At 49.7% G+C, this 13,019-nt stretch overlaps 1 protein-coding gene across 4 annotated transcripts in view; it reads left to right on the top strand.

The window, feature by feature from the left end:
• Sh3pxd2a (SH3 and PX domains 2A) overlaps positions 1-13,019 on the top strand; it is a 197,635-nt gene that overhangs the window by 62,404 nt on the left and 122,212 nt on the right. For all 4 annotated transcript variants that reach the window (XM_051146743.1, XM_051146740.1, XM_051146741.1 and 1 more), the window contains one exon: positions 6,193-6,268. In XM_051146743.1, the coding sequence (XP_051002700.1) occupies positions 6,193-6,268 (76 nt within the window). The remainder of the gene's footprint in view (positions 1-6,192; positions 6,269-13,019) is intronic.

Here is a 13,019-nt window from a genome sequence, read left to right as displayed (position 1 = left end):
GACTTGCAGAGGGTCACCTGGTTAGCCAGTGTGGTTTTGGAGCCCAGGTTGCACTCTTTTTTTTTCCCCCTCGAGACAGGGTTTCTCTGTGTAGCCTTGACTGTCCTGGACTCGCTTTGTAGACCAGGCTGGCCTCGAACTTACGCAATCCGTCTGCCTCTGCTTCCCGAGTGCTGGGATTACAGGCGTGCACCACCAGGCCCGGCTTCAGGTTGCACTCTTGTTTGCTTTCTTTTATGTGTGTCACAAAGAGTGGGGGGAATGTTTATGAATTCATCTCAGGGAGAGGCCAGAGTTAACGAAGGTACCCATCACTCCAAGCTTTACTGTACTTGGCAATTCTGTCCTATGTCCTTGCTCGTTCTACTCAGTATTGAGATCTTATTTCCTCCTTCCCTCCCTCCTTCTCCTCTCTCCTTCCCTTCCTTTCTTCCTTTCTTCATGTTTGAAAACTTAGAGAGCCGGGCGTGGTGGCACGCGCCTGTAATCCCAGCCCTTGGGAGGCAGAGGCAGTTGGATCATGTGAGTTCAAGGCCAGCCTGGTCTACAAAGCGAGTCCAGGATAGCCAAGGCTACACAGAGAAACTCTGTCTTGAAAAACCAAACCAAACCAAACCAAACAAGAAAAGAAAAAAAAAAAAAAAAAAAAAAAAAAAGACTTACCAAAATTCTATAGAAATCAAGAGAGGATAATATTGGGGTCATGAAGCCCTGGAATAGACTTGAATTAATTGACTTTTGATAAGAACTGAGGCTAATTTAGAAGGGGAAAGAGTCTCCTCAGCAGACTGCTCTGAGATAATGGGATAACCACCCCTGAAATATATGTTGACATTTCATGTCAGATCTAATTGGAGCAGAGAATTCTGCTGAACTCCCTTGCCTCCCATATAAGAGGATTTGCAAATAATTACTTTGGAGGCGCCACCCAGTCCCTCCCTCTCCTCCTATTTATATAGTTCATGTCACAGTGGCTCAACATGGATGCCTGACTGTTCAGGGGCAAAGGCTACTTCCTCTTCAGGACATAAAACAGCAAGCACGAATCACAGGGCTGCAGCTGTCCTTCAGTTAGCCAGTGGAGGACTTGCCTCATAGGCCCAAAGCCCAGAGTTCGATTCCAAGTACCATGTACCACATAAAACTGGTGTGGTGGTGGGTGCATGCTTGTAATCCCAGCGGGTGAAGATCAAGTCGGAAGTTCAAGGTTATCCTCAGCTATGTAGTGGGTTCTGGGCCACCTTAGCGTGTCTCAAAGAGACGGGTGTGAGCTGTGAATCACAAAGTTAGTCAACTGGAGTAAACAGGTTGGAAGTACCATTGGGATTCAAAGAAAGGAGGTGGCAGTCTTTGGCTGGGACCACCCAGAGGGCTTTTAGAGTCGTCCTCACAGGGAAGACCGTCCAAGAATGGTGGCATGGTGGCGAGCGGGTGAAGTACACTGTAAGAAAAGCCGCGCTCACTCTGCTTTGTTCAATTTAGCTTGATCCGGGGTTTTTGAGGTGGTGCCTCGGTGTGTGGTGCGCACTGGTGGGCCTTGAACTCCAGACTTCCTGTTTCAGCTTCTAGAGTGCTGGCACTACGGACGTGATTACAAGCTGACCACCATGGCCTGCTTGCACTTCCTGTCACTGCCTCTATGATGTGCACTGACAAGACCCCAGCATTTAACACAGGAGCTGCTGAGCCCACCATGTGCAGCATGGAGAAGAGGTTTCCTTGCTCCCTCGTGGCCGTACAAACTGGGTGCCTGTCTCTTTTTTTTTAAGGGAATTTCTATGTCAAAGAGCTCAGTAGCTTCCAGCAATGTTCTTTTTTATTCCCTAGGTAGAAAATGTCAGATGCTAAAGGATTAAGGTTGAAACCCTGGAGCTTAGTGGTATTCTCTGGGAACTCGTCCTCCCAGCAGGCCAGCGGTTGGGCCTCTTGGGTTACAGATGTGCCCCGGTTGGGTGGGGCCCACGTCCTCTCTCCTCCTCAGTGTTTATTGCTGCAGAGCCCTGCCCAAGGAGAACTGTCAAATGAATCTGCTTTCTCTGGCTGAGCCAGCTCCTGGAACCAAGCTGTCCTCTGTTTCTCTCACGACCCACCCCTTAGATAAACAGACAAGCTGAAGGGGTTGTGGTGTGGTTGCAAAGGCTGCTTTAGGCAGGCGCCCACTCACTCCAAGAATGACCCTGGCCGTGAGACGTGCCTTTCTTTCGGCCTGACTCAGGGCCTTTTGGGACTGACAGGAGAATCTACTTATTGCCTGAACTGGTGGCCACAGCAGAGCTCCATGCTACATGGACCTCTTCTCCCTGTCCACGCTCGTAGGCTTCCTCCTCATGGAAGGAAGGCTCCTTCCTCCTAGGTTTGTCAGGGAGATAGCTCCTCAGTATGCCTTTCTTCGTGAAACTCAACCATACACATCTGGCACTGTGCAGCGTGCCCACTTCTGAAGGAGTTACGTTAGCATTGGTTATCCAGCATGGCCTACACACCAGCCTGGCCTTGAACTCACAGAGATCTGCCTGCCTCTGCTTCCCAGGTGCTGGGATTAAAGGCCTGTGCCACCACGCCCGGCTTCTTTTCTTTTTTAAATTTTATTTATATGGGTGTTTTGCCCACGTGTGTATCTGTGTACTGCAAGTGTGCATTGCCTGAGGAGGCCACAAGAAGGCATTGGATGCCTGGAAGTAGAGTTACATGTGGCTGTGAGCTGTGTTGGGAATCAAACCTGGGTCCTCTGGAAGAGCAGCCAGGGCCCTTAGCTACAGAGCTCCAGGCCCAAAATAAAATTCTTAATGTGTCGCTTCTCCTTCCCTCCCTCCCTCCTCCCCCTTTCTCCCCTCCCCTCCCCTCTCATTCCACTCCCTCTTTCCTCTTTTACACTCTTGGTCCAGCATATGTTTTGCACGTACAGCCCATCTCAACCAGGGCCGGTTGCACTGCACGTGAGCAGTGTCAGGTGTGGACAGAGTTCCCTGCCAGTAATGCAGCTGCTGAGCTTCAGTGCAGCCACGTGAGCAGCTTCTACATAGCACCTGTGAGCTGCAGACACGGAGGGACCTGGGCTCCGGCCCAGACACCGTAAACCAGGACTGCGCTCTCCTTGTTCACTCTTGCCTCATATGCATGGTGAAGGTTGTGAACCCCACCGCGAGGGCTCCTTGATGCCAGTGTAGCATATAGCAGAGGGTCTACCGTCTAGAAGTCACCCTGTGTTCTAGGAGGAAAGGAAGGAATGCATGAATATCCCATGTCCCTCTGCCCACTCCTCCTGGAGGAGAAACCAGAACTTGCAAAATTTGGGGCACAGAGGAGAAGGGCAGATGGGAGATAAAGAAAGCCAGGCATGGTGGTGCACACTTGTAACAGCACGTGGGAGGCTGAGCCACGAGAGCGTCAGGGCTGTATAGTGGTCTATCTTGCTAAATAACAAGACTCCCACAAGTTCCTCAATGATAGCCTAAGTGGCTACTTAGGCAACGTTCCACAGCTTGTTGTGGTCTGGGTATATCCTGGTTCCAGAGAGAGTCAATTCAGACAAGCACATCACTCCATACCTGGGTGTGTCTGGCTGGGCCCTCTTAGTGCTGGAGCCATTACCTGGAGGCCCCAGGCCTGGTCTACGAATGCTATTATCCATCTTCAACATTTTGTAAAAGACTCATTTATAAATATGCATAGAATAAAATTGAAAAGAATATGTTGTTATTAAGGGAGCATTGAGAGACATGCAGTACTAAGATGTGTAACTGTAATGCTGTATAAAGCATCAGGAACAGCATGAAGGGTCAGGGACAGGGTGAGGGGTACATGAGCTGTGGGCTGTGCGGACCCTGAAAGTCTGTGTCATAGTTATAAAGGGCAGTATGGCCAGGCATGGTGCCACACACTTGTAATCCTAGCACTTGGCTGGGTGAGCAGCCTGGGATACACAGACAGTGTCTTAAAATTAAAAAAGAAAGAAAGAAAGAAAGAAAGACTGTTGATATTAATATGGGGCTGGGGCTGTAGCTCAGTGGTTAAGCACTTGCTTAACATGGACAAGGGCCTAACATTACAACAGTGCTAATATGGAAGTATTCATTTATATGGAAAAAGTAGTCAGCATGTGGTGTGGGAGGGTGATGAGGTCATTTTAGTTGGACACATTACTGCTAGAGAGCTTATGTGCGGCCTCCCAGTGCTAATGGTGCTTTTTAGGGGAGCTGAATATAAGTGATTCTTTTTCCATTTAACATTTAAAATGTTGTTTGTTGTTTGTGTTTTCCTGAGCCAAGGTCTTGTTATATAGCAAGACTGGCCATTCTACAGCCCAGGCTGGGCTTGAACTCTTGATCCTCATGCCTTCGCCTCCCAAGTGCTGAGATTACAAGTGTGCACCCCTACACCTAGCTTCCTTCACCTCAGACACGCACCCCCAATTGCTTTGGTAATTTCTGGTTTCTCCTCGCTGAGCAAGAATTACTTATGTAGGACAGAAGTAAAATGTACAGAAATAGAAAGCAGGTGAGGAAAGTAGGCGCTCCCGCCCGAAGTGTTTATTTCAAAACGTATCCCAAGCGCCCAAGGACAAGTTCATAATGTTATACCCAAACAGCTGTATTTAAGTGGAGCAACAAAGGGTTATCGAATGTTCAAGAGTTGAAGTTAGAACATTAAAACTCATGAGCCAGCTTTTGCTAAGTATCTATTTGAAGAAGTGAAAGTTGATTATGGTGCAATCTTGTTTTGAATGGAATCCACCTAACTCCATCCCATGTGAGTTCTAAATGCTCTGTGAAGATCGAGTAATGATTATGTAAGAGACAGTCCTAAAACCAAGTGTTAGAGCAGGCTGGATGAATACGTGCATGAGCATGTGTGTGCACACACACACACACACACACGCACGCACGCACCGTCTAGCACAGGGCCTCTTCATTACCCTCAATGCTGATACCTCGGCCCCAGCCATTTCTACCCTGTGGCTCACTTACTGCACTCTAGCTGAGACATCTTCTCAAAGACCCATCAGGTCACAGCCCTCCTCCCTCTGCCTCGACTCATGCCAGCCACACTGACCTTTCCCAGAGCTTTGCACTTCTGATTCCCTTTCTGGAACACAGGGACTTTTACCCATAGTGCCCTGCTTCCTCACCTCCTGAGGGACTTTACCTTTGAATTGGTGACATCTTCCTCAGCACCCCAAACAGAAGATCCCACATCTTGCTTAGCTATTTCAACTGGCTTCATTCGTTTTTATAGCACTCATCTTTTCTGGCACATGACCAACTTATTTATTGTTTGTCTCCTTTCACCAGATGTCAAAGCCCCTGAGGGCAAGGCCTTTTTTCTTTAATGTGTGCTGACTGCCTTATGTCCAGTATAGGCAGACTTGGGGGATGAATGTACGTTAAGTGCATGGGACAGATCCTCATCCTACTAAGGAGGGGCCTGAAGAGGGCTTTTGCCTTGCTCAGGGTCACAGCTGGGACACCAGCAGGCATTCTGGCCATAGACACTCAGCATTAACTGCACACAGGGACCCTGGCCTTGTCCGTCCGGCTTCTTGTGTGTTTTTCCAGTTCACACAGAATTTCAGCCCAGAATATAGCAAAAGAAGAAACAGCTGTTTCTGAAGGTCCCTGGAAAACAGTAGTGAGCTCAGGAGGAAGGGGTCCTCAGCCATGGGGACAACACAATAGCTTTGGTTTTGTGATTAAAATAACATCTGCGCCCGGTTTTGCAGAGCAGTTCTGGAAGGTGGGTGGCCTGTCTGAAGCATCAGGTGGGGCTGCCTCCTTCCTCCGGTCCTGGCCTAGGAAGGTTTGGGATGTGCGGGGTGGCTGAAGGATTTACTCAACAGAAAGATGAAGTGGGAAGGAACGGGGGTGACGGGGGGGGGGGGGGGCGCGGGCCCAAAGGAGCATCTGCAAACCTCGATCTGGCCTGCCCGGCCTGTTGGTCCCTGGCTCAGCCTCACCCTCAAGCGTCTCTAGACCCTTCCCCCTTCCTGAGAAGGTTCAGACACCCCTTTGATGCCTGGAGAGCTCTGGCCTTCTCCCTCTCAAGCCCCATGTGGTTTGTTAATGGGCTGTGAAATGAGGGATTTCAGGCGTCACTCAGCCGTGTGAGCACAGCAGGGCAGTGGTGATTCTGTTCAGCATTCTCAAGCCTGCCTGTCTGTTGTCTGTCTGTCTGTCTGTCTGTCTGTCTCCACAGATGCAGCTTCTGGATAAGTTTCCTATCGAAGGTGGCCAGAAGGACCCCAAGCAAAGGATCATCCCCTTCCTCCCAGGTGAGCTCCAAGAGGCCCGAGGAGGGCTGGGGGTGACTAGGAGAACCGCCTGCCCCCCACAAGCCAAGATGGGACTGGCTTAGGAGTGTGTTAACCACTCTCCCAAAGGATTTGCAAGCCCGATAACCAATAACCGGAGTTTGATTCCCAGGACCTGTATAGGAGAAGGAGGGAACCAGCTTCTACAAATTGTACTCTGACCTCCACATTTGACACCCCTACCCCCACCCCATGCTCACAAAAAAACAATGTCATGGTAGTTTGAGGTCATCCTCAGCTACATAGTGAGTTCCAGCCTGGGCTACATGAGACTCCATCTTAAGTGGTGAAGAGGACTGACTGGCTGTTCTTCCAGAGGGCCCAGGTTCACTTCTCAGCACCCACATGGCAGCTCACATCTGTCTGTAGCAACCAGTCCCAGAGCTTCCACAGCCCACTTCACACCTCCGTGGGGCTTGAGACAGGCACGTGGTAGACGGATGCCCATGCAAACAAAAACGCTCATACACATAGTTTTTTTTTTTTTTTTTTTTTTTTTTTTTCCCTTTAAGGCATGGTTTCTCTGTGTAGCCTTGGCTGTCCTGGAACTCGCTCTATAGACCAGGCTGGTCTCAAAGTCAGGAGATCTGCCTGCCTTTGCCTCTCAAATTCTGGGCTTAAACGTGCGCACTGTAACTGCCTGGTTCTGTGTGTGCGTGACTTGAATTCACCTAGGAAAGGGCTGCTAATTACAAGCACAGCTGTTTCTCCCTCCTCCTTAACCGAGCATAGTGCCCAAGTCCTGATCTCCCATCAGCCGTATGCTACTGTGGCTTACTCTCCTCACAGCCTGGGAGCTGGCAGACAGGATTGGAATCCAGCTCGGTCTAGCCAGCCATTGCTGCACCACTCGGAGCCTGTGTCATGCAATCAAGCGTGTGTAATTTAGAGGAAAATGTCTCAAGCTTCGGCCTGCTATTACTGGGATGTCTAAAGTTTGAGTACAGGCCTGTGATATAATTATAGCTTTCTTCCTTACGGTTGTTGAGTACAGCTCTTCCTCCTGAGAGCCGTGTTATCATTTCTCATGAGGGCAAAGCTGCTAGGATCCAAAAAGGCTAATGGACTGCCCGCGAAATGGCAGAACGAAGGCATGAACTCAGGGCTTAGCTCTGAATCCTGAGGGGGACACTGCCCTCTGGCTTTCCGGGTCCTCCAGCCAGTAGGTCCAGGCAGTCCCACTCAGTTAATACTGGCTCTGGACCTTCACAGGCCATCCTCCAGGATGGGTTGCCAGTTAGACGCTAGTGGTCTATGGTCAGCACCGACTGTTGACTGAAAACATGGAGAGTGGCTCCCCTGTAAAGGGTGTTCCTTACCCGACCCTTAGAGTCAGCGAAAGGCTACATAGCTTCCGCATCTTGTGCTAGACTTGTAGGGAAATAACCAGCCCCTGGGAAGAATGGCCAGAGCCACAGTTCAGGAAGACAAGAACATGCCATTGAGAGGAGGTATCTCACCGGCTTCCTTCATTGAAGGCACAGCACAGCTTCCGCTGTCAGCCTCTGAGTGACAAGACAGTGACTTTGCACTGCGTCCAACATCTAGATCTGCAGCAGTCTGGATGCTGCACCCACCTTGGGCATGGGTGTCCAGCTGGGATGCTATGGGCAGAAGTGTCCCTGAGGAACATGAGGTCATCAGTGTTGTGTGGGTACTGGCCTTTGCCCTGGGACCTGGAGCCACCTGTTCACTCAGGAAGGACAGGGCTTTTTCTTCTGCTCTGCCCCTGGCCGATGCTGCAAGGAAAGAGTCTGTCATCTCATCAGCCATGCTTAGCAGGGGAGCTGTCTCTGCCAGGCTAAGGGGCTAGAGTAGCCATGTCCCAGATACTGACTTTACTCTAAGGCTTTCAGAGCCCCATATTCATTCAGTTGTGACCCTAACAGGACCGGCTATAGAGTTTCTTTTAAAAATACCTGTTATTCCCTTTCTTTTTGAGATAGGGTCTTGTCTTAGGGCTTCTGTAGCTATGACAAAATATTATGACCAAAAGCGACTTGAGGAGGAAAGGTTTTGTCTCAGCTTACAACTCTCAGGTAACAGTCCAATATTGAGGAAGTTGGGGCAGGAATTCAAGCAGGGCAGGAACCAGAAAGCAGGAACTGAACCAGAGGCTATGGAGAAACACTGCTTACTGGCTCGTTCTCCATGACTTGCTCAGCCTGCACCCATGACCATCTGCCCAGGTGTGTCACCACCTATGATTGACTGTGCACCTCCACCCCCTACCCCCCCACACCTCCGTTAATAACTAATTAAGAAAATGTCCCACAGACTTGCCTAAAGGCCAGTCTCCTGGAAGCACTTTCTCAACTGTTTCTTCTATTCAGACAACTCTAATTTGGGTCAACTTAAAAACAAACAAAAACAAACAAACAAACAAACAAAAAAACAGAACCAACCAGGATAGGTCTGATGAGCCTGTGCTGGTCTTGGTCTTGCTGTGTAGGTGAGGATGACTTTGAACTCTTGATCTTCTTCCTTTTGCCTCCCAAGTACTGGGATTACAGGAATACACCACTATTATATCTGGATGTAACTTTTAATTTTGAAATAATTACAGACTCATGAAATGTTGCAAAAATAACAGCATACATTCCTCTCTTGCAGTTCCACCACAGAATGTACAGTGGGTGGCCTTAGTACACTGTAAGCACGGTCAGGCCAGCCGGTTTCCACCATCAAAGTATTTCCCACAATGGAACGTCTTTTTTTTTTCCCCCAGATTTTATTTTAAAATTATGTACATCTGTATGTCAGTATAAGTTTGTATATATGTGTGCAGTACTTCCAGAGGCCAGAAGATGTCCCCAGATTCCCCTGGAACTGGAGTTAGAGGCTGTTAGTTGTGACTGGTCCAGCATGGGTGCTGGGAACTGAACCCAGGCACTCTGCAGAGGTCATCTGTACTCTGAAACACTGAGCACCCCTCCAGCCTGGACCATCTTAGCTAATAGTGATAGTGTGTCATCACAATCAGGAAATCGATGTTGGCACCTGAAATTAACTAGACCATTGATTTGGGGATGGTACTAAGCGAGCACGCCAGCTGCCAGTCAGAGGGACAGCGGCCCACGAGCAGCTTCCCTGCATGCTCAGCATTCCTGCTTCCAAGAAAAAAACTGTGGGTAGAACTTGATTTCCACGAAGGAATTGTCTTGAAGGCTCCTGAACAAATTCCTTACGACAAATGCCATCATCTTCCAGTTGTCCTCAGTGGGTTTTCAGTTTTATTTTGCTTTCTTGAGACAGAGTCCCTCTATCTAGTCCCGATTGTCCTGGAACTGGAACTCACTGTTAGCTCCAAACTCACAGAAATCCTCCTGCCTCTGCCTCCCTAGTGATTAAAGTCATATGCCACATATTTTATTAAAAATCCTGTGAGCCGAGAAATGGTGGTACACACCTTTAATCCCAGCACTCGGGGGGCAGAAGCAGGTGGATCTCTGAGTTCAAGACCAGCCTCATCTACATAGTGGGTTCCAGGACAACCGGGGACACATAGAGAAACCCTGTCTCAAAAAACAAAAACAAACAAACAAACAAAAAGAAGCATGTGGTAACGCTATTACAAAATGAAGAAATTTCTTGAGGTGGTGCTCACTAGTTTACCCAATACTTAGGTGGGAGGAGGGTTCAAGGTTAGCCTGAGCTACATAGTGAGTTCAGGGCCAGCCTGGGTTATGTATTGAGATCCTACCTGTGATGATGATGATGGTGGTGGTGATGATGATGATGATATAATCACAACAGCAACAGAGTCTGTGGCTTTGAAGTTGCTGGAAACAAACTAGGAGACTAGGCAGTCACCTTGACCTCTCAGGCTTTAGGGCTAGGAACAGCATTGTGAAGAACTGTGAATGGATCAGGGTGTGGTGTTGCAAGCCTGTCCCAGCACTTGTGAGATGGAGGCAAGAGGGTCAAGAGTTCAAGGCCAACCTGGCCTATGAAGCGAGATCAAGGCTAGCTTGGGCTACATGTGACATGGTCTCAAAAAGCCAAAACCAAATATACAAACAAACAAGCCCATGCACAGTGTCTGATTGCGCCCTCTTTATGAGCCAGTTTAGCTTATTGATTTCACGGCTAGCCATATAAAATATAATGCTCTTGAGTCAGAGACATTAGAATTTACTGCACCCCAATATGAGCAGCACATTTACAACCATTCTCATTCCCCCCCCCAAATTCCCATGAGGTCACACGATAATCTGGGGACATCACCTGCAAGTGTGGGTTGCAGCACAGGAAGGGAGGCGAGATATCAGGGAACCTACATCTTTTATTACGTGCAGGAAGCAAACCTGCTTCTTCACCACAGAGAGAGAGAGATGTGCCCAGGCTGTTATCTCTGGAAAGAGAATCCAAAACAAAAAACCGATACCAGAGAGCCAGGTGTGGTAGTCTCCCACATGCATTTGAGGCCTGCTTGAAGGAGTGGGTAGAAAATGAAGTGCGCTTTGGGTATTCGGCCAATCGTGGTTAAGCCTGCAGCCTCTTGGTGCAGCCCACTGTTTACGTGGAACCCTCTGCCTTGTTTTAAAAGGCCATTGTGGAAAATCCATCTCCTGTTGCCCATCCTGGGATTGGAGTCCATTTCCTGTGTATCCTGACTTGGCTGACCTAAGGAGCCTCCCTGGGAGGAAGTGGTCATTACAGAGCGGAGTGGAGTGTGTATGGCTGCCGATGTAAAAAGCAAACAACTGTGACCAGGGGCCCAGGGACCTCAGAAGCCAGGCAGTGGAGCAGAAAGAGCTGTACTTAACTCTGCCAAGGCTGTGCTGGGTCACCTTCCACTTAATGAGCTACCTGTGCCCCTGTACTGGCTTCACTTTAGCTCTGGGCTTGCAGAAAGCCCTGTGGTCCTAATAGCTGAGTTGGCCCCACAAAGCCCCTTGTCCCCCGCCCCCGGGGTGAATAAAATATGGAGCTGTAAGATGACTTGGGTCACAAAGTGACCCCATAACTATAATCAAGGTAGGGGCTGCCAACCCGAAGGCTGCCTGCTGACCTCTTCTGCTCACGGGATGGTATTTTTAGACAGCAGGCGCACTCGCTTCTTTTGTACTAGCTGGACAGTTTACATACCAGTTCCTTAATGAGCGGGCAGTTTGGAGCCACGGTGCAGGAGGGTGCTGAGTGAGCTAGAGACAGAAGGCTTTCCTCTCCTTATGGCGGAGCCCCCAGCAGCAGATCCGGTGTTTGTTCAGCAGCAGAGGAAACGGGGGCAGGGACAGTATTTAGCTAGGCTGAGGAGAGCTGGCCCTCTCGCTCTGGCTCTAGATGTTTCTCTCCTTCTCCACTAGGCTCTAGCCTAAGAAGCCTTTCCTCAGAGGATCTGGAAACTGAGGCAAGCAATGACTCTGAGCTCTGGCAGCATGCAGCCTCTGAGAGTGAGGGCCTGGGGGGCATTTCTGGATCCCACTGGTGACCTGAAATGGCAGGAAAAAGACAAACCTCTGTGATAGGGATAAGACAGTGTCTTCTGGGAATACTGGGGTATAAAAACCATCAACAAAATCACAGGTCTGCACTGCTCACCTCATCCTTCTGGGAGGTGCTGGGTCTCATCTTGTAATTGCAGTTCCCACTCTATACTCTGGGCCAGTGTCTCCCAAAGCCTGCCGTGAGCTCACTGCTCACTGCTCTGACCTCTGCACGGAAGAGCGGTGTTCGTTCATTCCTTTCCTGCTGCAGGTATTTATCAAGCACCTACTGTGTGCCTGGACCAGCTGTAGGCACGGATAATATAGCTGAGTACAAGGAGGCCAGGCCATGGTTGATAGGAAGTTCATCTTTCAGTTGGGGGGTGGGGTGGGGTCCAGAGTGCAAACAAATGAGCAATTTCCAATAGTGACAAGAACAAGGAAGAAAAAGAACTGTGAGGTTGCCCAGGATGTCTGAGATTTGTTGGCCAAGAGGGGGCCTCTGCAGAGGTGACATCTGAACTGAGCCAGGCACGGGCAGATCAGGGTCCAGGGATACCAGGCTGAGAGGACAGCAAGGACAGTGACCTCAGGAGGACGAAGGCTTGTGTGTGGATAGCGGCATTGAACCAGTGGAGAAGAAGGCAGGCCGGCTGACCACAGAGAGACGTGGGCAGACAGGAGATGGGGCCACAGCCATCACCCCTGAAGAGAGGGCACCAGCTCCACAGGAGTGTGTGAACTGTGAGACCCTTGCCTGCCAAGGTAATGTCACTAGCCCCAGAGGCTTCCACCCTCAGGATCCCCGGGTCTCTGCGTGCAGCAGCGTTGCAGGGGTCCTTTTTGCTTTTGAGAGAGAATGTGGATAAGGCCCAAAACCTTTCCCTACCATAGCTCCACATTTCAGGGCCAGGAATAACTAGCCACTTTGTCAGGATTTTCTGTTTATTTTGTCCCTGCCTTAGAGATCCCTTCAGGGAGGAGTGAACCTCCTGAGTGTCAGCCCAGGCCTGGAGTTCTGGAGTGTCTATTTCGGAGGGCTTCTCCCCAGCAACCTTTGGTTGAAGCAGACACCCCCACTTCTTCTGCAGTTTGACACGGCAGGAAGTGTGCTCTGGCCCGGAAGCAGTCCAGGGTTCCAGTCCAGTCCCTCAGAGCTATCAGCAGACGCCACCATCAGAAGTGACGGGCGTGACTTCAGGCCTCTTTAACACTCATGACCTTCCCCACCCCATGCTCTTCACCCTGGAAAGAAATAATTTCCTTCGGGAAGCCCAGCGTCA

Source organism: Acomys russatus, chromosome 5, assembly GCF_903995435.1.
Source record: "Acomys russatus chromosome 5, mAcoRus1.1, whole genome shotgun sequence".
NCBI classification, from domain to species: domain Eukaryota; kingdom Metazoa; phylum Chordata; class Mammalia; order Rodentia; family Muridae; genus Acomys; species Acomys russatus.
The sequence above is the reverse complement of the archived record's forward strand: the minus strand, read 5'-3'. Positions and strand labels throughout refer to the sequence as shown.